This window comes from Symphodus melops, assembly GCF_947650265.1.
Source record: "Symphodus melops genome assembly, chromosome: 14".
NCBI lineage: Eukaryota > Metazoa > Chordata > Actinopteri > Labriformes > Labridae > Symphodus > Symphodus melops.
Window position 1 is genome coordinate 24,863,380 of NC_136704.1, and position 23,609 is coordinate 24,886,988.

The 23,609-nt window shown below is 46.5% G+C and overlaps 3 protein-coding genes across 6 annotated transcripts in view; 1 reads left to right on the forward strand and 2 right to left on the reverse strand.

Moving 5' to 3' along the window:
- Positions 1-73: 73 nt before the first annotated feature.
- pcolce2b (procollagen C-endopeptidase enhancer 2b) lies at positions 74-8,364 on the reverse strand. The gene is made up of 9 exons (XM_079361982.1): positions 7,904-8,364; positions 7,533-7,641; positions 6,882-7,137; positions 5,682-5,806; positions 5,141-5,277; positions 4,876-5,039; positions 4,222-4,305; positions 3,133-3,300; positions 74-2,807 (listed from the first exon to the last, which is right to left on the reverse strand). The coding sequence occupies exons 1-9, from the start codon at positions 8,044-8,046 to the stop codon at positions 2,677-2,679; spliced, it is 1,317 nt and encodes a 438-aa protein (XP_079218108.1). The 5' UTR covers positions 8,047-8,364; the 3' UTR covers positions 74-2,676.
- Positions 8,365-9,098: 734 nt separating this feature from the next.
- Positions 9,099-18,879, forward strand: u2surp (U2 snRNP-associated SURP domain containing). 3 transcript variants are annotated; one of them, XM_079361957.1, is made up of 26 exons: positions 9,099-9,207; positions 10,657-10,755; positions 10,849-10,960; positions 11,097-11,221; positions 11,339-11,409; positions 11,687-11,775; positions 11,915-11,950; positions 12,081-12,163; positions 12,287-12,452; positions 12,685-12,896; positions 13,273-13,316; positions 15,172-15,276; positions 15,375-15,441; positions 15,579-15,742; positions 15,839-16,001; positions 16,329-16,408; positions 16,498-16,585; positions 16,670-16,807; positions 16,884-17,073; positions 17,162-17,242; positions 17,337-17,388; positions 17,508-17,652; positions 17,731-17,841; positions 17,930-18,057; positions 18,142-18,327; positions 18,417-18,879. In XM_079361957.1, the coding sequence occupies exons 1-26, from the start codon at positions 9,163-9,165 to the stop codon at positions 18,550-18,552; spliced, it is 2,916 nt and encodes a 971-aa protein (XP_079218083.1). In that variant the 5' UTR covers positions 9,099-9,162; the 3' UTR covers positions 18,553-18,879. The 3 variants fall into 3 exon arrangements, with proteins under 3 accessions (XP_079218083.1, XP_079218084.1, XP_079218085.1); XM_079361958.1 differs by lacking the exon at positions 11,915-11,950; XM_079361959.1 differs by lacking the exons at positions 9,099-9,207; positions 10,657-10,755; positions 10,849-10,960; ... (5 more) ...; positions 12,287-12,452; positions 13,273-13,316 and having other exon boundaries at positions 12,782-12,896.
- Positions 18,880-18,926: 47 nt separating this feature from the next.
- The window catches only part of acad11 (acyl-CoA dehydrogenase family, member 11), an 18,481-nt gene continuing 13,798 nt past the window's right edge, over positions 18,927-23,609 (reverse strand). For both annotated transcript variants that reach the window (XM_079361961.1, XM_079361962.1), the window contains 7 exons: positions 20,948-21,017; positions 20,344-20,429; positions 20,187-20,258; positions 19,826-19,980; positions 19,574-19,690; positions 19,256-19,365; positions 18,927-19,176 (listed from right to left, as the gene is read on the reverse strand). In XM_079361961.1, coding sequence (XP_079218087.1) covers positions 19,068-19,176; positions 19,256-19,365; positions 19,574-19,690; positions 19,826-19,980; positions 20,187-20,258; positions 20,344-20,429; positions 20,948-21,017 — 719 coding nt within the window. In that variant the 3' untranslated portion in view covers positions 18,927-19,067. The remainder of the gene's footprint in view (positions 19,177-19,255; positions 19,366-19,573; positions 19,691-19,825; positions 19,981-20,186; positions 20,259-20,343; positions 20,430-20,947; positions 21,018-23,609) is intronic.

Here is a 23,609-nt window from a genome sequence, read left to right on the forward strand (position 1 = left end):
GCATGTGCAAAAACTCTCTCGAGTGACAGAGGCAGATGTTAAACCCGGGAACTTCATTAAGAAAATATTTATTCTCCACCAAAGCCTCCAGACTCAGGCCCCCATATGTATTATTCAGCTACTCTACCTGTTTTGTAAATAACAAAAGCCATTGTTTTCAACAGAAAGCCAAATAAAGACTCGTGAGAAATACTACCTAAAGGCCATCAAATCTGATTTTGCTCGAGATGAACTCTGCTATTTTGTTGAGTTTTTTTTTTTTTTGTAGGTTTTCTGCGTAACAACCGCGGAGCTGTCGCAGCGTGCTACACCGCTCCCGGTCCAGGCTCTTTTGGGATCACTAACTGACTTTTGCAACTCCTTACTGGCAGGTCTTCCTGCATGCACTGTTATCAGCAGATTGTCCAAAACGCAGCAAAACGTCACCCGTCACTCAGCTCTTCTTCTCTCTCTTCTGACTCCCAGTTAACGCTCACATCAAATTTAAAACTCTGCTGCTCGCTTACGATAACAACTCTCTCTCGTCCAGGTCGACGCTCGCTCCCTCCCTGCCTCCCACCACGCTCTGCCAACGTCTAATCCAACCTTCACAACAGGGCTCTCTACTCTGTCGCCCCCTGGTGGTGGAATGAACGTCCAAACTCCATTCGATCTGCAGAGTCCCTTTGCACCTTTATGAAAAAGCTAAAGACCCACCTCTTTATGAACACCTACGGCCGCAACAAGGAAGTTAACGATAGTTAGTTTTTGATCCTGATAGGAACTCTTGAGAACAGCGGTCAATGTCGTGCTCTGCCTCTGGTCACTTCCTGTCAGCAGCTGTTCGTCTGATCGGACTTAAAGCTGTTCGTTTGCACTTCCTGATGTCGTTCCCTCCTCTCGAGATCCTCGCTTGTGTTGGTTTTCAACCTTTCTCTTCGCCGTCTATCCATGTGCGAGCGTCCCTGACACACCTTTTCCATTCTCATGCTTCACAGCACTCTGTGCAGACACATCAATCACATTTATAAGTTGGCTTCATTTCATTTCCAGCCTGAAGTTCTTGTACAACGAAAAGAAAACCAGACGAGAAGAAAACATTAGAGGAGTTTTATTTTCTGCAGATGATAACAATAAAATATAAATAATATTCACAGACTTTTTTTCCGTATGAAAATAATTTCATTTCTTAGCTCTTTTAAAAACAATGTCAGTCAATCAACGATGCTGATGTCGACGCTTTTGAGTCCAAAGAGACTCAAGGAATCATGTTGATATAATTATTATAATTATTATTAATATTAATATTATTGCACTTTTTAGGCCACTTTCAGCTTCCAGCCCTGAAAACTAACTGCAGCTTTTTAAAATATGCCAAGTATTATAAATTAAGTAAATATCAATCAGACGTGTGATTTTAAAGGAAGAATGTGACACACATGAATCCAGTCTCAGTGTAAATGTGAAGCTGGAGTCCTGCTGGCTGTGTTGTTGTCAGAGCTGTGTTTACATGGCTCCTCCCCTTGTGTATAAAAGCTGTTTGAGTCAAGAAGAAGAAGAACATACTCACTGATTATTTGGATGAAGAGTTTTTAGATCATTCTGTGTCAGTTTACATGAAGCTAACCAGCTAACTAAAGAGCGCTAACATTAGCATGCTAACACAACAACGGAGGACACAGAAGGTTCCAGCTGGAGCCGAGGATAAATTAGTCCGCTGCGTTCGAACGCGAGAAGAGAAATGTTGGAGGCGTGTCTCTGGAGGAGGCTTCAGTTTGGAGGAGGCGTGGCCAAACAGAAGTTGGTTTTACGCTGGGGCGCTCAAGGGCGACATCTACTGGATTGAAAAGTTGCACATTCTTCCTTTAAGTCCGTATCTTTAATCAATATAAAATTATAAATTTAACTGATTGTACTAAACAACCACAAGATGAAACAAGTTAAAAGCGCAGTATGGAAAATGTTGACTTGTGATCGTGCGATCTCAGAGTTTTAATGTTGTTTCTCGTTTATGGTTTCTGTTGCTGGTGAGGGAATTTCACAACACTTCAGCCATCTTTGTTACAGGTGAATGGTGCGTTCCATTTACTTGCAACTCGGATCTCGGGAGCTGGGAATTACGTCACACCCAAGTTAACCGTGTTCCAGTTGCAAGTTGGCAACAAGTTAGACGATTTAATATGGAAGCCTCCAGGAGCACCTTTGTTTAGCTAGCTAACAGCGGGCGAGAACAACACATGGTGATAGTGTGCCCGTGAAAAAACCCCCCACCACAACACGTCCACGAACAGAACTTGTATGATGCTATCCTTGTGATTGATTTGATTACACAAAAAGAGGACTAAGTACAGGTAAGGCTTAAACGTTACTGTCGATGCAGACGTTGGATTTTAACCTACTAATTCAGGGGGGCGTTCCTAAAGACACAACTCGGGATTTCCTCGATCAAGTGGAACGTACCATAATCTTAGGAAGTAACGTAAAAGCAGCCAGTCTTTTATGGACGACAGGTGTTCTGCAGCAGAATGAATAAATACAGGAAAAGGACTTTCCTACATGATTCAGTTTTGTTTTTGTGTGTGTGTTGTTAACATGGAGGTTTTTTTCTGTGGGGGGGGGGGGGGATTATTGTTTCCATCCACATACAAGCCTCAGAGGACACGTGACCAGTTGAGATCATCAGAGAGCTGCAGGAACTCAGCATTGCTTGTTCTTCAGCACGTTGAGCACCTTCTGGTTCTTCGTCTTAAACGACATCACAAAGTGTTGAGGGGCGATCTTCCCCCGGCCGTCATCGTCCACCTCGCCCATGAAGATGTAGTTCAAGCCTGGTGAAGTCACACAAAAAACACCTGAATGCAGTGGCGGAACGGCAGAGACATTCAGGGAGGCCGTCCATCAGAAACACCTCGCGGCAGGTCTGTGTTCATATGTTTATACGCCCACGTATAAACATATCACACGTGACTGTTTGGACTTTGAGTTCTGCCGCTCACCTCACACTTTGGGACGAGCTTTACCAAGTGACGGCACGGAGACGGAGGCAAACTCAGAGCCAGAGGTTATTCAAAACAGTCAACCAGGAACCTCACCTCATTATTTGTACATACACAAAAAATATAGAAATAAATATTTGATTTCTCTGGCACTCACCTCTCCTGACAAACGGACACTTCTTGCACAGGATTGTGATCTTGGTGCTCATGGTTTTTCCCGCCTGCTGGATGGCCAGATTGCCTTCTCTGTACACGTTGATGATGGAGACGGTGGCGTACATACTTCCTCCTCTCATCACCGCGGTAATGACGGTTCCAGTGATCACTGGTGGAGACAAACACGTTCACACGAGACCAGTTTTTAAAACACGACAGTCCTTACATAAATATGATCCGTCCTTTAGAATCCAAACTTCCGTTTCTGGCTTTGATTCAAGCAAATGCTTTAAGTGACTGTAGCTTTAAATATGTAAATGAGCTGTGTCTGACCACGCCCCCTCTCTGGAAGGGCTCGGGTGTACTCGCTGCTTTCTGGCTCCATGTCCTATTGTGTACAGTGAGAAGGCAGACTCAGAGGGCAGAACAAACACCTAGCTGTGGGAGTGTCACCCACCTGGGGGAGGGGCTACTGCCCTTTGATAGATAGATAGATAGATAGATAGATACTTTATTGATCCCGAGGGAAATTCGAGGGACATCACAAATTTGTGATGTCATGAAGGGAACACCTCCAAACAACTTGTTTGAGAAGACAGAGAGGATGGACTTTTCTCATCATTGGGGGGGTTTGTAAACAGACTAGAGACAAGTTAAGTGTTTAAAGGTGGTGAGGAGTTTTTCGCAGAATATGCGACCTTTTAAAGCCTCAGCTTAGCGTCTACATGCTGTGTCTCCTGTCCAGTTGTCCTTTTTGATTCTGAACTCTAAAGGGTGAAGCGTCACTGCCTGTTTAGTCTAACCAAGTTCCCAAAAGAGAAAATTACAGTTGTTGTTGTTTTTTTGCTCACAGTAGAAAACCCTTGACGTCTAACTGTGGCATTAGAGCGTTAGAGGTTCTATGGAGTTCTAGAAAGAGGTGAGTTTTTGGAGAAGGTCCCAACCCCTAACTAGCTGCAGGTTAGTCCTGCAGCCTGTGTGACCCTTTAAAGATTCTGTACAGTGTAGGTCAGGACGTTTTAGGTGAAACTTTCTAACTCCATAAAAAGAGCAGGAACAGGTCACTTCCAATAAACGCTGATATTCTCACCAAAATTGCTGGAGCAGTAATTGCTCTCAAGTGTTCCCCGTCGTTTGCATTTCTGCTGGCACAAAGCCACGGAGTACTTTAGAGCTGTGGAGAGAGAGACACACACACACACACACACACACACACATCCATCTGTGTCAGTGATTCAAACATGTGAGTTATGGCTGCATCTGTTTCTACTGTGAGGTTTATATGCAGAATATTCTCAGTAGCACAAGAGGCTCTTCAAATTAAAGGCCGTCAGCCTCGGAAGACAATGTGCAGAATTTAAATAGCCGGATCGTGTGACGAGGGAACATCTGTTTTAAGCCTTTAAGATTGTAAAGAGTCCTTATAGGGAAGATTCAAAGAACGAAAATGTGACTGTGAAAATATTATTCTCGCTGGAGAAGAAAAGTTGGGAAAGGAAGCCAACCAGAAGGTGTTATCGTAGTCTGACATCATGGCAGAAACGAGGCCCAAATACCTCGACTGAGTCGGAGAAACATCTGTGTTAAGATGCTTTTCCTCTTCAACTGATAAGCAGCTCTGATTCACAGTTTGTAATCACAAGCATGACGAAGACGAATCCCGGTGAGCACCATGTTTGCAGGAAAACTTCAGAGATGTGAGAAGTGTTTTCAGGGTTTTTACTGGATGAAAGTTGGTACCTACGTATGGGCCTGGTGGTGACGGGCTGCGTGGTCGTGGTGGGTGGTACCGTCGTGGTGGGGAATTTCTTCGGTCTGAACTTGTAGTGTCCAATGAAGCCGTCAGCGGTTAGACTGAGATCTGACAGGAACTGGATCAGGAGCTGGTTCCCATCTGAGAACACCGGCCTGTGAAGACACAACAACAAGCCGACTGAGTTTAACCCCAAGAGAAGTCGGAGTGGTGGATTTTCAGACAGAGGTCAAATCTCCAGGACAGAATCACCTACGCTGGGGGGCTGTCTCCGCAGTATTTGCCGATTCTCCTGGCGTCGTTGATTTCCGCCCCGTTAAAGATAGAGACGTGGTCGTAGCGGCAGTAGTTGTCTCTCTCCACATCAAACTTCTCAAACTTGACTTCGATGATCTGCAGCCGGGTTCAAATCACAAGACGAGATCATGTTCAATGAAGTGGAAGCTTTTAAAGAAGTAACAGGATGTAGCTCTGATCCACGCCTGTTACACACTGATCAGTCTTTGAACACGTATTCTGTAGGCTGTAGAACCTTCGATGGCTGACACGGGCTAAAGCATTTACATCAGGTAAAATCCAAAACAATGCACATTAAAAAAACACACATACGCAAAATAAACACTGACTCAAACATGCTGCAAAAAGCTGCACAGCATTCCTGCTCACTCTGCCCGGAGTTTGGGCAGAGTGAACACTGAGCTGATTTCCTTCAATCTGTGAGAGACATTTTTTCTAGCAGGATTTTAAACATATGACGTAAATAAAACACAAGATGAGTCGTCTTTGACCCCTCTGACCTGGTTCTTTGGTGCCACGATGTGCCAGGCGCAGGTGACCCCAGCTGGGTAGTCCTTCTCAGGCCAGTTGGGTGTTTTGAAAGTCCCAGAGGGTTTATCCAATCTGCCCCCGCAGTACTGCTCCCCTGTGGAGCAATGAGTGTGCAATCCTCAGATCTGTTTCCCATCATTGTTTTTAAGGAAGGAAAGGCATGTACACTATACGATCCCGCCGTAAACCATGAGCTCTAATAGGTGCCCTCTGTGGCCTTCTTTGTGATTATGTGTGCACCCCAGGGAAGGAAGTTACTCATTAGGCAGTTTAAAAAAAGACAACCGTGCTCCCGACTTCGTCAAGCATCTGATAAACATCATCTCAATAACAAGCACAGGCGCACAAGCTGTCAGAGACACAGCTTCTGTGTGACACACGTAGAAAAATGTTTCCTTTCCCACTCGTCCAAAAGAATGACAAGTTTGTTCAGTGGCAAAAAATAGACACTCGACAACAACAAAGACGTGCTGCGGCGCCAGATATCCTGGTGGTTATGTCACGTGCATGAAGGGGGGGCCGTAGTCCTCGTCAAGCGCCCGCGGGTTCAAATCATACCTGGTTCTTTGCTGCATGTCATCCCCAACTCTTTCTCCTCGCAGCCAGCAGAAATATATTCTTTAAAACAAACTGGGCACCTACTGTGAGGCGAGTTCTGAACAGACTGGTTCATAGGAATGGTCACTTACAGCTGTCAGCTCCTTAGGTACCAAGAACCAGCCATTAAAATTCCACAAAAACAGGACGCAGGATTTCGCAACCTCACAGAGAAGAAGAGGCTGTCTCAAGCGTAAGTGATGCTTCAGACCTGTGCGGCCAACTGAGGAAACAGCAGTGAGAAATTCCACATCACACTGCGAGAAGCGTTCAGACGTTCCTCCCTCTTTGTCCACATGCCTGAACCTTCAACTTACGGCCTTGTCCTGGACAAGCGTAACACCTTAAAGGTCACTGCTTTTCACAGAGACCAAGAAACGTGACTCTTTTTGTTTTATTATGTGTCTGTTTGCATGAGAAAGCTGTGATAATTAGCCTCTTAAATCCTGACACACTCCCAGGCCAGTCTCTGAGACAGTCCTCTGTTTTACACCCTCACCATATCGCTACATAGCTACAACCCTTTCCAACTTTTTGAACGACATCAACCGGAAGATCAAGAGTGTGCCTACCTCTCTCATGTGGGTGGGCAGCAGAGAAAACAGCCAGGAAGCCACTCCCAGCAGTGTTGGCATCAGATACCATCTGCATGAGCATCTTGTTCCCCGTGGAAACCAGGGCGCCGGGCTTGAACGTCCCGCAGAAGCGTCCGAGTCTCTGCCCGTGGACATGGCCGCTGTAAACATCCACGTAGTCGTAGCGGCACAGGTTGTCGCTCTCCAAGTCGATGAAACGGAACGACAGGACCACCACCTTTCCTTCAGGGACCTGGGTGGGATTTACATGAGGGGTTAAAGGTCAATGCCACATAAAAGGTCACTCGCATGAATGATATTGGCTTGTTCCTTCAGTGATGCCCAGAAATTAAGACTTTTTTTTTACACCAGTTCTGACTTGAGTAGAGCAGGGAAATGCAACACAGTCCTCTGCGATCCTTAGTGTTTGGATGGCGAGTCTTTCAATGGAGCCAGTCAGCTAAAAGCTGCCTTGACTTGACTGCTTGCTGTGGTTCAGTATTTTTAGAAGGAAATTAGGAGTGTGTGGTTGGTGGCAGAGTATCATATTGTGCAGCTGTTTGGTGGATTTCTGTAAACAATTGATAAACTGTATCATCGTCTTCATAACTGTGAATGTGAGGAAAGAAAATATGAAAGTGAACTTACTGTAATTCTCCACACACATTTGGTGTTTGGAGGGTAAACTCCTGGGTATCCCTGGCTCCCAATCACTCCAGTGTCCCCTGTTATGTTTCCCCCACAGGTGAAGGTTGGTCTAGGTGGAGAAAGAAGGTTCTCTGATTCAGAATGACATGCTTTCATAAGAAAAAAAAAAGAAAGAAAAAAACGCAGAGTATTTGCTTTAACAAAGATTTCCTTCTATGCGCCGCATGTACTGCATACTGTGCCTCTACATGAACTCCACTCCACTGACGCTGAGTCCTCTCCAAGGGCTGCACAAGATCCAGCAACACCTTGCTCACTCCTCAAGCTTTCAAATCCACTGAACGGAATAAAAGGTAGTAATAAAGGTGTACCTGAGCTGAGACTGCGCACAGACATCTGTGAGGAAGAGTAGACTCCATGCGCAGAAAAGACTGCATGTTCTCCACATTGTTGGGTAAACGGAGCACGCGCGTCGCCTGCCTTCGCCCCGTGGCATGAATGGCATTGTGTTCATCAGCTCACACGGTTTGGAGGAAAAGTAGCCAGGAGTTCCTGCGGGAGTTTCAGTAACTGCAAGCTTGGAGCAGATGAATATAGGCGTTTGTTCTGCGTGTAGAGGGAGGGACGTAGCACACAGGCTGCTGCTTTTCCCCCCACGAAAAAAAGAAAACGATTAAAGAAGCGCTGGGAGGGTGCGAGGTCTTGCATTAGTTTCATAATACACCTGGCCTGGAGAAAAAAAAGGTGGCATGAATAAACTTGAGCCAAGATATCATGCTTGAATGGTCTGACATTCCTGGTTTGCAGTATGTTCCCTGTACATATGGTACATATTTGATAAATAGCCAACATCTCATTTTCTGCACATACAGGGCGGTGTTTAATATGTAAGAAGGCTTGTTCTCTTCTTTTCCAGCAGCTGCATTAAAATGATGTTTAAAGTCGCCTCAGGCTGCCTGTCAGAGGAATCTGCAAAGGTGACAGAGATGTGAATGAGGGCGCTGGAGAGCAACAGCACCACCTGCTGGAGCAGATGTGGTAAGACAAGGCAAGGCAGAGCCCGTTCATTTACACAGCCTCTACATACACCAGATTAAAACCGTGCTTCACAAAGGCAATAAAAGCATTTAAAAACATTTCATAGAATAAAATCATGTGTGTGCATATAAGAAATACTTAATGTCTACAGAGTGCATAGACCATTTACAAAGACTGGACATGTGGGCATGATCAAAGAAAATCCCACAAAAAAATAAAATAAAACACCTAAACATGTAAAATATATATATATATATATATATATATATTGAATGTATATATATGAAATAAAAAAGCTTCACGATCTATGTATGTATAAACTGTATTGCTTTTGTTTTTTGTATTACTTAGATACTTTTATCTTTTCTAAATTATAATTAAATAAACAACTTAACCAAATATTAGTAAACTAAACACCAAACTAAATCCAAAAACACATAAATTTCTCCATACGTCGACAGAGAAAAGAAAACAGTAGAACTATCGAGTATTCCGGTCATCGCGAACTCGGTGATCGACTGTGTCGCCTGAATTTTTACATGAACCGCTATCTTCTAATCGATAGTCGATTTTATTGTAGTTCCAACAAGAGATGGCGGACCGAGCGCCCGGTGGCTCTCAGAAAGCTAGCGCTAAGGTGAACGACCACTTTGTCTTAACATTAGCTGTGTGTAACATGTCGTGAAGTGAACTGTGTTATTAATCTGCACGTGGGGTTTTTATGCATATTTACGTGTTCGGGTGTTTCCGGTAGTCATCAAAGTACGCAACGGTTTTTATGCTAATGCTAATGCTAACCACACTGGATAAATTAGCTCAGCTATGCTAACGAGTTAGCCTCAACAAACCCGGGGGGAAATGAGGACAGTTGAGTCTGAAATAAATATATTCCCAAGATCTTTCTAAAATATAACGACACATTAGTGCAAGTTTAAGTCTTTGCTTGATTTAGGTGTCGATTTTTAAAGATTTTATTCGGGCTTTTGAACGTAAAGGCCCCGGATCATGTTTCTGTGTGCGGCGCTGCAGCAGGTTGGAGAAGGCCGCTGGACAGTTTATACCACAGTTTTATAAATGTATTATTATTTCATTTACTTATATATTCATTCATGATGAATGGCCATTGATGATGAAGTGCAGTCACTGCAAACTACTAATACACAACATGTGCATGCTTTGCGTCTGTCAACACATAATAATAATAACTATAACTTTATTCATATAGCTTTAAAAAACAGTTGTTTACAAAGTGCATTATAGGTAAAAACAAATGCATCCAGATTTAAGTGAGGGAAAGGAACAGACGTAAACAGACGGACTAAACAAACGGAGAAATAATAGAAATAAATATCAGACAACAGGCAAGTAAATACAATGACATCACCTTAATGATTCATTAAAAACACTGATCACACCTGAGGCTGTCTGCAGGCAGGGTAACATGACTTTACATTCAGTATACTTATATTTAAACTTCCTTAAATGTGTTTTTTTTTTTTATTTAGTTCTGGTTTTATTCTAAATACATTTCCTGCTTCTTTTATTGTGTTTGAGTTTGTCTGTAGCGACCCACTCGTTGTGCATCAACTGGTAGAGTCAGTCATCTCTCTACCGGGAAGGTTGCGGGTTTGATTCCCAGCTTCTTTAACTGCAGCCCCGTTACCACCAAGCGGTCTGGTTCTGCACGGTACCCATTTATTGGAGTCGGAATTTTAGAGTGATGCCAGAATAAGGGATCCTACCAGCCTACTTTTCCAACCTCTAAAGGGTCCTTTTTTTTACCCCTGTCCGCTGTGGCCCACAGAAGCCTATGGTTAATATATTTTAATATACAGTTTATTTCTTATTGATCCATGAAAACAAATTTCAGGCGACCACGTTTGAATCCCACATGACCCCACGTGGGGTCAGGACCCCGAGGTTGGACAGCCTGCATTGTGAGGATGTTGTTGTACATGCATCATGATCCTAATATTCTTAGTATGACCCGTAAAAGCTCAGATCAGTGACTTGACTGCGAGCGTGGTGAACGGCGTTCCAGCCTGTATTTGTAACGAGCAAACCGTTCTTTGTTGTCGTGAAACAGGCGCTGCTGGAGAGCAAGCTGAAGTCGTTCAGCATCGGCAAAATGGCCGTGGCGAAGAGAACCCTGAGCAAGAAGGAACAAGATGAAATAAAGAAGAAGGTAAGTGTCCACGTGTGTTGCCCTCGCCTCGCCATATTCTAAAGACGCCGTACCGTGTTTACATCCTCTCTGTTTTTTTAATCCTGTGTGCAGGAGGACGAGCGGGCAGCTGCAGAGATTTACGAGGAGTTTCTCGCTGCTTTTGAAGGAGGGGAGGGGAAAGTGAAGGCTTTCGTCCGCGGCGGCATTGCGAATGCAACAAAAGGTACGAGCTGATCAGTATGGATGAAATATTAGCTGTTGGTCTGATGTGTCTGGGCTTTAGCATCTCCAATTCATTATGTTGAAGCCGTTTCATTTGAGGGCAGCGGGCTTCATTTTTGCTCTTTTCCCACTTTCAGAGGAGGCCGCTGCCGATGAGAAGAAAGGAAAGTTGTACAAGCCCAAGTCCCGTTTTGAGACCCAGACGAAAAGCTTCCTGCCTTTGGAAACCCCACCTCAGTTTTTAGCAATAGACAAAAGACATGTAAGTACCGTCACAGTCAACGAGTGAATCCTCCTGTTTCTCAAACACGACGGCGTGTTTGGTTTGTGCTGCGCTGATGAGGATTTTTTTTTTAAATTTTTCACATCTTTATTTCAGTCTGCGAAGAAAACGAGCGAGAAGGAGAAGAAGAAGAGCAACTTGGAGCTTTTTAAAGAAGAGCTTAAACAGTAAGCGTTAAATCAATGCGTCGGATTTGTCCAATGTTATTGCTATGTGCACATCAGCTAAACTTTAAATCAATAAATGTCAAAATCTATTCAAGTCTTTGAAGCTTGATCCAAAGGTAGCTGGACTCTGATGGGCGTCCTCCACAGGACGTTTCTAGATCTGAAAGTTCAGAACTGAAGAAGCCTTCAAGCAGTCCTCCCGCCTTTGGATCAAGCTTTGACTTCACTTTATGACTCAGTGTCGTCTCTAACCGTACGCTGTGGCGTTCTCCCGCAGGATACAGGAGGAGAGGGACGAGAGGCACAAGATGAAAGGACGGGTCAGTCGCTTTGAGCCTCTCTCGGGTGCTGATGGAAGACGTTCGTGTAAGTGTCTTTGAGTCTGTCTTCCAGGTTCTAACTCGGCCCTGTCCTGCACGCCTTGCTTAAACTCCCCCCCCGCCCCCCTTTTTTTGTCCACCGTTTCCCTGAAACAAAATTTATACTGCTTTTCTGCTTTTTTTAGCGGATGGTTCTTCAAGAAGAAACCGTCCGTCCAGTGGTAATTGTGACTTAATATAGTGGCCGTGAATTATCTTCATCTTGCTAAGAAAGTAAGTTTCCCCCTCAGACAGCTGTAGGAAATTCTCCTCTCTCTTTTTCTTTTTTTTTTTTTTTTTTTGTCTCTGCAGTTTTGGATGATTGTGCGCCAGGTTCCCATGACGTCGGAGATCCATCCACGACCAACTTATATCTGGGAAACATCAATCCACAGGTGAATGTGCTTCCAAACATGAATGAAGTCTTAATCAGACGAGAGCTGTTTAATTTTACAGGCTGATGATTTGTCCTTTTGAATGAAGAAAATAAACATGTTTGGTGTTTTTTGTTTTGACAGATGAATGAGGAGATGCTGTGTCAGGAGTTTGGCCGCTATGGACCGCTGGCCAGCGTGAAGATCATGTGGCCGAGGACGGACGAGGAGCGGGCCCGGGAGAGGAACTGTGGCTTTGTGGCTTTCATGAACAGGAGGGATGCTGAGCGAGCGCTCAAGAACCTGAATGGTAAGAAGATGCTTTTGATGATGTCACATGTCGGAGGTTTGTTCGTCTCGTTCCTGTCCAGGCTGCACGCGGAGACACGGCCGGCTTCACGTCTGCTGCTGCTCCAGCACGAGGCGTGTTGTCTCTGCTTTAACCTTAAACTCCAGAAATGACCTTCATCTGACTCTGACGGCTGCAAAGATCCGATTAGTGTGGTCATCTGAGTGTTTTGTTTTTTTCCCTCCCTTTATAGGAAAGATGATCATGAACTTTGAGATGAAATTAGGATGGGGCAAAGGTGTGCCCATCCCTCCCCACCCCATCTACATCCCTCCCTCCATGATGGAGCACACACTCCCCCCGCCTCCCTCCGGCCTACCCTTCAACGCTCAGCCCAGAGAGCGGCTCAAGAACCCCAACGCCCCCCTGCTTCCTCCGCCTAAAAACAAGGAGGAGTTTGAGAAGGTAACTCAGCATGCTACCTCCTGGGCTTGTCTCGTGGGTTTTTGTTAATTCAGCTGGTTAGATGTTAGCAGGGAGGGTTCAGCTTTACATGTGCATGATAGTCTATGTCGAGTTAAAGTGTAGCACTGTTTTAGAAGTGATGACAGAAATGTTAGCGTGCTGAAGATGCTCAGATGTGTTAGTGAAGACAGTCTCAGGGGTGTTTGGCCTTTTTTTTTTTTTTTTTTTTTTTTTTCCTAGTAAAATCTGACAGCAGTAAAAGGAACCTTGTTGTCTATGTGCACTTTTTCAAAATGCATTTTTTATATTTTTCACCTGTTGCCTTTTAACAATACTCACATTCTATGTTTATTATCTGATGTGACTTCATATACAGACTCTGTCGCAAGCCATAGTCAAAGTGGTTATCCCAACAGAAAGGTACATGTTTTTCTTTTTTAAAAATTGGTGTACAAACTTTAGAAAACAAAACATCCCATTAATGAAGCTGAAAGTTTGATCAGTTGATCACTGCATGCTACAGGGGGGCGGGTCAGTACGGCTGAGCAATGGTTGAGCCTGCTGCACACTGTCATGCTGTCAGTCCATACTAAGAAACACTCTCTCGCTCGCTCTCTCTCGCTCTCTCTCTCTCTCTCTCTCTCTCTCTCTCCTCTCTCTCTCGCTCTCGCTCCTCCATCACTCATATTTCCTTTATTTTATAGACGTAACAGAAACATCCTGGTAGCTCTTAGTGATCGTTGGCGGTGGATGTAGCTCATCACACTCTCACTTCATGCATCCACGTTACTCTTCCACACACACACACACACACACACACACACACAGTCCGCTGACTCTAGCTCTGTAGTCGTAAGAATGGCGCTCTCCGACCATTGCTCACTCGCACCGTCTACCCCCTTGGCCTCTGTCACTCTTTATCGGGCGCTCAGTAAATCTGGCCCCCCCCCCACCCACCTGCTAACAAATCCAAAGCTAGCATTAGTCTATATATGACCTTTGACATTGGCCTTGGTGAGCAGCACAAGTTGAACTGTCTGCAGCAGCGAGGGACCTGAAAAGCCTCATGGGATGGATTGGGAAAGTATACTGAATTTTACCCCTCGCCATTGGTACGATCGGCTCCAATACAAGTAAATGTGATCTGTGTTGTCAAATGAAAGACATCCTTTTGTCTTGTTGGCCACTTGAGGCAAAATTGTACGCAGCCTTAAAATCAAATCATGTCACATAGGAGCGTTAGCGCTCGGCTCATTCCTGTAGACCAAGTTATCCAGGCCAACAATCGGACACTGCTGTAGTTCTTCCTCCGAGTGCTTCAGCCAGGAGAGGAGCGGGAAACCAAAGGCACGCCACTGACGGCACTTTGAGTCAGTGCCGTGTCTTTGCTCTCACTTTCCCACACTTTCTTCAGCTTCACTTTTGTGAAACTTGAATCGAGGAAGAAAAGGCTCCAGGCAGCAAGCGCTATGCTACGCTACGTAATGCTAATCTGTAGCATCGTAGGCAATGTAACTGACTGAATTTAGACACATTTATTATCTTTTTATCTTCACCATCACTGAATTTGATTAGATGAGCTCCACAGTTTGTACTGAAACGTCATCAGTTGTCATTTTAAAGTCTTGATGTCATGATGCTCAGAGGCTTCGTCACAGTTTAATTCACGCCTGCTTACGTAATCTCACCTTTAGTCCTCCTCTGTGAATCCGTCATAGAGCGACATCCTCGAGCCCGACTGACCAATCGTCCATCCCATAATATCAACCGATATCAGAGTTACCGGTGCCGGCTAATCGGCTACATTTTACCGCAGCTCTGCGACCATATCACTCGATTTATTCACCAGTCACACAGATTTAAATTTTACATCAGCAGTTCTGTCTCCAGCAGAGGGCGCTGCATGGTTCACGTCAAACATCGTCACTCTGCAGAGTGTCGAGCGGTGACACGTGAACACGAGCGTTTATTTTCCAGTCGAGTGATCATCTCGTCTTCGTTGTAAATCTTTTCTCCGAGTGTTTGATCTCTGCGTCTTCGTCTGTTTTTACAGATTTAAAAGAAAGACGATAGATATCGATAAATCAGACCCGATCGGCTCGTAATTATCTCGACTTATTCTCGTGAATCCGTGTCAGGAGATCTAAATCCAGCAGGCGTGAATTAAACTACCAGACAGGCTTTTTTTTATTTTATTTTTTATACATTTTTCTTGTAGTGGTCAAGGGGTGTGGCCAGTCTGAATCCGTTTGCTTTAACTGTGTTTTTCTTGTAGGAATTTACTCTCTCTCATCCACCGAATGATCGAGTTTGTGGTGCGTGAAGGCCCAATGTTTGAAGCCATGATCATGAACAGAGAAATCAACAACCCCATGTACAGGTGAGTGCAGCCGCCGCTGCCGCTGCTCGCCATCACGGCCCCTCACATCCTGTCATGAAGCCTTTCCTCATTTTCCAAACGTTGTTTTTCTCTTTAAGGTTTTTATTTGAGAACCAGAGTCCGGCACATGTGTACTACCGGTGGAAGCTCTACTCCATACTACAGGTGAGACCAGTCCTGTATATAATAAACCTGAAACTGGTTTAAAAGAAAGAAATGACTCAGAATAAACAAATTCAACCTGCACAGGTTGTTGTGGACAATTTAAAAAATCCTGTTTTTGTCTTTTTGTTGTTGTTCAGGGTGAAGCTCCGGCTAAATGGCGAACAGATGACTTTAGGATGTTTAAGAACGGCTCTCTGTGGCGCCCGCCTCCTCTCAACCCGTACCTCCATGGTCCTTACGATGACGGGGAGGAGGAGGAGGAAGAGGAGGAGGGCTGCAAGAAGGGCTCTCTGAAAGAAGAGTAAGACCAGCACTCTGATCCCAGTCCTGATCTCCCCCCCCCCCTTGTTGTTGTTTGTTGAAGCTGCGGTTTGATGGATTTGTGCGTCCTTCACAGCGAGCGGGACAAACTGGAGGAGATGCTGCGCGGGATGACTCCCAGGAGGGCCGATATCGCAGAAGCCATGTTGTTCTGTCTGAGCCACGCCGAAGCAGCCGAGGAGATCGTGGAGTGTGTCACAGAGTCTCTCTCCATCCTCAAGACCCCCCTCCCCAAGAAGGCGAGATGGAAACTCTTACCGCCGATTATCCACGCCGTGCGTCCGAGCGTGCGTGCCGCGCTCCGTCTCAGACAGGAAGTCAGACACACACAGAGTGTCAGGTCACTTTCAAAATAAAACACGACGTACAGACTCTTGATCGCACAGCGCATCACGTCGTCAAATCAGGCATCGTCCTCAGGGAGACAAAACAACGTCACTGATACGAGGGGGGAGGCGGGGCGCATGTGGTCGGGCGGCAAGTGTGGAAATGGCGAGTTACAGTCTGACAGGAAGTTGACTGATGGGAAGTCTCTGACGTGTTTCTGTGGTTCTGTCACCTTTCAGATCGCTCGCTTGTATCTGGTTTCTGATGTTCTGTACAACTCCTCGGCCAAAGTGTCCAACGCCTCGTACTACAGGAAATAGTGAGTCCTTTTATTTCACCGTCTGAACTTCGTTAAACTCCATCTCCAAACGTCTTCACGCCTCTCTCTCTCTCTCTCTCTCTCAACAGTTTTGAGGCGAAGCTCTGCCAGATCTTCGCTGACCTCAACGCGACGTACAAAGCGATCCAGGGTCACCTTCAGAGCGAGAACTTTAAGGTACCGACTCCTTCACTGACAGGATGTAACATGCCCGTCAGCGGCTTGTGACTTGATCGTCCTCGTCTTTTTATTTTGCGGCAGCAACGTGTGATGTCGTGTTTCCGGGCCTGGGAGGACTGGGCCGTGTACCCGGACCCCTTCCTCATCAAGCTGCAGAACATCTTCCTGGGTCTGGTGAACCTGGCTGCAGAGAAGGAGCCTCCCCCCGTCATCGTGGAGGTGAGTGATGGACGTGCTGGTCTTTAACGGAGCCGGTCCTGCAGGCTCGGTCTCACTCTGTCCCCTCTGCACCCAGCCCGAGCCGGTCGAGGACATCGACGGCGCTCCCATAGGCGAGTACGTAGACGGCCTCCCGCTGGAGGATGTGGATGGGATGCCGATTGACGCTGGCCCCATCGACGGGGCCCCCATCGACGGGGCCCCTCTGGACGACCTGGACGGCGTCCCCATCAAAGCTTTGGAGGAAGACATCGACGGAATACCACGTGAGTCGCGTCTCAGTCGTCATGACAACCGCTGTTCAGGGGTAAAGATGAATTTCCTGTTTGATCTTTTTTTTTTTTTTTTTTGAAGTGGACCAGTCGAAGGAGGCGACCTTCAAAGTAGCACCGTCCAAATGGGAGGCAGTGGACGAGGCGGAGCTGGAATCTCAAGGTCGGCCGCGGAGCACAGAGTGACCTTCATCTTCCTCAGCTTCTTCTTCTTCTTCATCACTGTCTGACCCGCTCTTTTGTTTGATCTCTTCCAGCTGTGACGACGTCAAAGTGGGAGATATTTGAGCAGCCAGAAGAAACCAAAAAGTGAGTCATCTGTTTTTATTTACCGTAACGATGCGGCGGATGAGACGCTCATCTTTTATCAGATCATGTTGGGCATCGTGTTTTTTTTTTTTTTAATGAACCGTTTTCAAACTCTGAAGGGACGACGACAGCGACTACGACGACCGGAGCCCCCGCTCAGACGATAATCAGAGCTTCTCCAATCCCGCGAGAGACGACTCGGACTACAAGGCCAAGCAGTCGGAGATGAACGAGGAGAAACGCACCAAGCTCAGGGAGATCGAGGTACGCTGTCCCGAGCACCGCCGCTGTGCGTTTGTGTGTTTGAGCGCCTTGGACACTTTCTCCTGTTTGTTCACGCAGGTTAAGGTCATGAAGTTCCAGGATGAGCTGGAGTCCGGGAAGAGGCCCAAGAAGCCCGGTCAGAGTTTTCAGGAGCAGGTGGAGCACTACAGGGACAAACTCCTCCAGAAGGTAACGAAGGCGTTCGATACGAGCGTGTTCATGGAAACTAAGAGAGAAACGACTGGGCTCATGTGCTGTGTTAACCTTTCCACTGAAGGAGAAAGAAAAGGAGAAACTTGAGCGGGAGAAAGAGAAGGAGAGGAAAGAGAAGGAGAAAGCTGAGGCCCGCTTGAAAGACTTGAAGAAGGAGAAAGAGAAGGAGGACACGCCCACGAGGAAAGACAGGTGAGACGAGGCGCCGGACGCTCGTTTATCAGGATGGTTTGATCGTCTTTGCCTTCTGAGAATTCACTTCTCTCTGATTCTTAGGAAAAGGCGTCACAGCGGGTCGCCCAGCCCCTCGCGGAGCAGCAGCCGACGAGGCCGCTCGTCCTCTCCTCGCTCGGAGCGCTCGGAAAGATCCGAACGCTCCGACCGCTCCTACTCGAAAGACACGTCGTCCCGCACGTCTCACAAAGACTCGCCGAGATCCAGCAACAAGAAGTCCTCAAAGAGGTGAGACGGCGACCACTGCTCCCCCGTGTGGTGAAAAGTTGAACCGAACAAGACTCGTCTTACGTGTCGCTTTTTTTCCTCTCCGCCAGATCTCCCTCGCCTCGCACGCCCAAACGGTCGAGGAGGTCACGCTCCAAGACGCCCAAGAAATCGACAAAGAAGTCTCGCTCTAAATCAAGGTCGCCTCATCGGTCTCACAAAAAATCAAAGAAGAGCAAACACTGACACGTCTCCTCACCTCCTCGCCCCCGTTCGCCTTCTCTCCGCGCCGTGTCGATGACCACACGGAGAAGAGTGAAGGTCATGCATGCGTTGCCATCTGGCGTATCTAACGGATGGGGCCGTTGCTGTTTTATATTGTACAAAAATAATAATGTGCTCGTGTGTCCTGATCTCCCCCCTCCCCCCCGTCATCTTCATCATCACCTCACATGTGAATTCATCCATGTGGTAGACCACACCCGAACAGAGTGTGATGACTGTAGTCATATTCATGCTGTCATTTTCTGTTTTTGTAGTTCACAATAAAAAGGAATTCCTAATAAACAGGCATCGATTTTATTTTGTCATCAAATGACTCTGAAGTGTTTCATCAGACGACGTGAGTAAAATAAATTCATTTTTATCTTATGTGGGGGGGAAAAAAACGACCCAAGATTCTATTAACTGCTGATGATTCGTTGCAGTTGGTTGCCACGGCAACTGAAGGCGAACTCAATCAGGGGGAAACCGTCTCGCTTCTACAGCTTGGCCTTCTTCAGTTGATCCCTCAGTTCCAGGCCGGCGATGGACGAGAGGTGCACCTCGTCCGGCCCGTCGGCGAGACGAAGAGTCCTCACGTAGGAATATCTGACGGGAGAAATGTGGAGGAACGCTCGTGTCATCCTGCTTCTCATTGGGGGGGTGAAAAAATAAAAAAAAATCTTACATTTGTGCGAGCGGGACATCTCCTGACACGCCTGCGCCTCCGTACACCTGGATCGCCATGTCCACCACCTTGCACGCCATCCTGGCTGCTGCCACCTTGATCATAGCAATCTGGGGAGCAAATTACAAACAGGTAAACTAAAAGTCTTATTTTCTCGCCGGCTGCAGATGAAGAGCTGCTTCCACTGTGACACCTCTCAGAGAGACGGAGCTCCACTTCCTCCCATCGCACCCCGAATATGATTTATAGAACAGATTTCATACAAACAGAAGACAAAGATAAACTTTATTCAAACTTGTTAAAAAAAAATCCTAAAACCTGTTTGCGAGCAGCACGGCTGCCGACTGTGTCCAGAGCGTGAGCGGCCTGGAGGGTCAGCAGGCGGGTCTGTTCTATCAGGAGACGACACTCTGCTATCCAGTGAGCGACGACTTCCTGCATGGACGCACAATGATGACACGAGAGAGAGAGAGAGAGAGAGAGAGAGAGGGGCGTTAACTGAAGCTGTACTCTCAAACCTGCCCACCAGGTGTCAGCAGCAGGAAAGCTCTCCGCTCAGAGTCCACTCACATGCTGGTACAGCTTCTTTCCAAACGTGCTCCTGGAGGCCGCTCGCTGGCAGAGCAGCTCCAGCGCCAGCTCGGCCGCGCCCACAGCCCTCATGCAGTGGTGCAGCCGGCCCGGCCCCAGACGACCCTGAGCGATCTCGAACCCCCTCCCCTCTCCTGCAAACACAAACGCCACAGTTACCCGACATCCTCACCGGAGGGAAACTGCATCTCTGACCCACTGACCTCAAACACACAAACTGCTGAGTCGGTGATAATCTGACTGTCCAAACACAATAAAGAGCTGATAAGGAGCAGAGTACGGCTCCTGAAGAGGAACTAAAGTTCAATGAGTAATCTGAGGCGATGACGTCTCTTCTTACCTAGAAGGATGTTGGCAGAAGGGACTCGCACGTTTTCAAAGTGCACCTCGAAATGTCCACCATGGATGGCGTCTGAGCGCGGAGACAAAGCAGCTTTCATTCACTGAGGGAAGTTAAGAAAATATTTCAAGTCTGTAATGGAGACGATGAATCTCACCGTCCTGTCCGAACACAGTGAGCGGTCTGACCAGCTTCACGCCCGGTGTCGCCATGGGAACGAGGATCATGCTGTGCTGACGGTGCCTGTGAACAGATACGATTACATGTTCGCCTTATTGTTTAAAACGTGAAGCCTCGCAGATCACAATCTGGGAGCTTTATCTGCGTCTCTAAAGGCTTGTGTTACAGTGCATTGCTGACAGAACAAGGAGTATTATTACATATCGTGGGTGTGGTTCCCTCACACCTCTTTCTGTTACCGTCCTAAATGCTTGTAACTGATGAGCCGCAGATTAACCGATTAATTCCAGTCACAACAAGACTCGGATGATTAAATTGCTACATTTATCTTTGTCTTTCAAACCTCTGGGCCAAAAAAATAAAAATAGACAAGGTGGAGGGTGTGAAAAAAAAAAAAAAAAACCTGCAGAGGTTTGGACTACGCCCTGTTCCCCAGTCAAAGTCCATGCTAGTTTCAACAGTAGCACAGTGGAAGATAAATGTCTTACAGTGTCATTAAGAGGAGGTCAAAGGTGCTCACAGAATCATTTCAATCCAAAAACACAACACATCCATATAAAAGCATGAAACCTTCCTCCCACCTGCTGCTGACGTCTTCAAAGCCGCTCCTGCACATCACGATGGCCACTTTGCATTTGGAGTTACCAGCTCCTGCAGAAAAATTACAAATATTTCTCGGTCATTTGAAATCAAACTTCACATTTCCTACAACTTATTAACCATGAAATCAGTGTCTTCGCTCCTCTTCATCACGTGTGTGAAGTGTGTTGTTGTAAATCCACTCTGATCCTGTATCTGATCATGTCTATAAACCCCTCTATTTCAGCCCTGCTCACAACAGGCTGTTTCTGTGTCTGTAGCTTTAAATATGTAAATGAGCTGTGTCTGACCACGCCCCCTCTCTGGAAGGGCTCGGGTGTACTCGCTGCTTTCTGGCTCCATGTCCTATTGTTTACGGTGAGAAGGCAGACTCAGAGGGCAGAACAAACACCTAGCTGTGGGAGTGTCACCCACCTGGGGGAGGGGGCTACTGCCCCTTTGTGATGTCATGAAGGGAACATCTCCAAACGGCCTGTTTGAGCACACATTTTCTGAAAAGTGGAGCAGGCAGAAGACAGAGAGGATGGACTTTTCTCATGATTGGGGGTGTTTGTAGAGCAACAAAGTGAAGTGGATTCTGTATCATACGGGACCGCTGTAATCGCCTTTAAAGTGAGCAAATGTTCAGAGTCTCAGTCTGACTCTGTCCCTGACCGCACCATGACCCCGGCCTGTTCTGACACAATGTGCGTCACTTCCCGGGAAGTGGACGGAGCTGATGACGGGTGAAGCTCGGTCAGGGCCAGCTGAGGCGGACTTACACTTCCTGAGTTAGATGCTTTCACTTTGTCACTAAGTAGATCTAATCCTTTAAATTAGATTTAACATGTTTAGGATAAAACATCCACTAGAGGGCAACGTCTTATTGATTTGTTCTACATGACACCACAAAGAGGAGCCACAGTGGAATCAAAGAGACTTGATCTATCGAAGTGAAGACTGAGACTTTGGGAGTGGACTCTCAGACCGTCTCCCTCGCGCCCTTAAATCCCTGAGGCAAAGACAGGGTGACCAATGGTCCTCCTTCCTGTTTGGTCATCTGAGTGTGTGTGTGTGTGTGTGTGTGTGTGTGTGTGTGTGTGTGTGTGTGTGTGTGTGTGTGTGTGTGTGTGTGTGTGTGTGTGTGTGTGTGTGTGTGTGTTGCCACATTGGGCCACAGACAGTTATGAAGAATCCCAGCAGGAGTGCATGAGAAGCCTTACACACACACACAGCTGGACAGATGTTCAAAGTGTTTGAACTGGTTCTCTCATGGTGGAAATGTAAACTCACACTGGCACGGCTGCACAGCACGCCAACCCGACACCGGCCTCCACCCAGCAACAAATGAAGGAGAGCCTGTTTGAACCTTCACTAACGTCTCATGACAACGTGATCCGGGACATGTCCCCTCACATCGCTGCAGGAATGAAAACAAAACCCTTCCCTGTAATCTGCCCTTCTGGCAACGAGACAGATCCGCGTATATATCATGTGTGTGAGTTCAAAAACAAGCTGAATGAATAAGATGACGACGGAATGAAACAATGGAGGTGATTCCAAGGAAGCTTTGAATAAGCTCAAACAAAAAAAACCCAAACCGCACAGACCGGACACTTCCAGTCAGAGACTCATCATCGCTCCGCGCGCAACAAAAACCACAATAACACACTGCGCACTGACAATCAAGGGGCACGATGGGATGTTAATGTAAACCTTCCGGGCTCAAACACTCATCCCTCTCAGATTTATAGAAGAGTGGGATGGGAACTTCTCCTCGTGTTCAGCGCGCAGAGAGGAGCGCGTGGAAGGACGCACGTGCACGGGGAGCTACGTGTTTAGACACCGAGCAGGGAGGGAGAGAGGGAGGGTGAGGGAGGGGGGGCGGGCTGTGAGGATAGACTGCACTGGTGCACTCACGCACAACCCGCACACTCTGGATGCGCTGCAGCAAACTGCACACATCAGTCCCATCATCATCATCATCATCTTCTTCAGGTTTTACGCATCGAGCTGAAGGAGCGCGCGCACAAGGTAAGAGAAGAAATCCTCTTCTAACATTTCAGAGCTCATAGAGAGAGTCCAGGCTGATCTCCGGAGAACTTCTGAGAAACAAGGTCGATACAAAACGCTGATTGGTGTAAAGTTCACAGCTCCTGTTTGAGTTCATCGTCTGTTTATTTAGAGAGAATAAAGCACACGGTTGGATATCAGATGGACTTTTACACCACCGAGGGAAAAACAAACACACAACACAAGGTTCAGGTCTGTCAGTCAAAGTTCAGGATCTTTATGAGCTGACGCAGATCCGCTCAGATCACGCACGGTGGCGTTTTCTCCTCCTGTTTGGTGCCATGGCCGCACTTTTCTTATCTTCATTCATATTCTGAAGTGTTGATTCTCATTCTCACACAAACATGTGATGGACATGGAAATAAAGAAGTTAAACCGGCTTGTTGTTAGAGCCCGAAATGAAACAACGAACCGAAATGTTATTTTAAAAAAAAAAAGAACAACACCCACAATGTCATGCTCGATCATGCTGAGCCCAAAATCACTTTTTGTCATTATATTTTCAGGCAGGCAACAGATTTTTTTTCTAGAAATTAAAGCGACTCCTTGTCATCACACATTTCACAGTTTTTTAAAAAATCTTTTAGCTTT

What these genes read in the sequence shown, in the direction of transcription:
- pcolce2b (XM_079361982.1), bottom strand. Translation starts at nt 8,046, where the DNA reads ATGAACACAATGCCATTCATGCCACGGGGCGAAGGCAGGCGACGCGCG. An exon ending in TGCCCACCCACATGAGAGAG is followed by an intron (nt 5,807 to 6,881) that starts GTAGGCACACTC and finishes ATTGCTCCACAG; the next exon opens with GGGAGCAGTACTGCGGGGGC. An exon ending in GTGTCCGTTTGTCAGGAGAG is followed by an intron (nt 2,808 to 3,132) that starts GTGAGTGCCAGA and finishes TGACTTCACCAG; the next exon opens with GCTTGAACTACATCTTCATG.
- u2surp (XM_079361957.1), top strand. Translation starts at nt 9,163, where the DNA reads ATGGCGGACCGAGCGCCCGGTGGCTCTCAGAAAGCTAGCGCTAAG. An exon ending in CATTGCGAATGCAACAAAAG is followed by an intron (nt 10,961 to 11,096) that starts GTACGAGCTGAT and finishes TCCCACTTTCAG; the next exon opens with AGGAGGCCGCTGCCGATGAG. An exon ending in TTTAAAGAAGAGCTTAAACA is followed by an intron (nt 11,410 to 11,686) that starts GTAAGCGTTAAA and finishes GTTCTCCCGCAG; the next exon opens with GATACAGGAGGAGAGGGACG.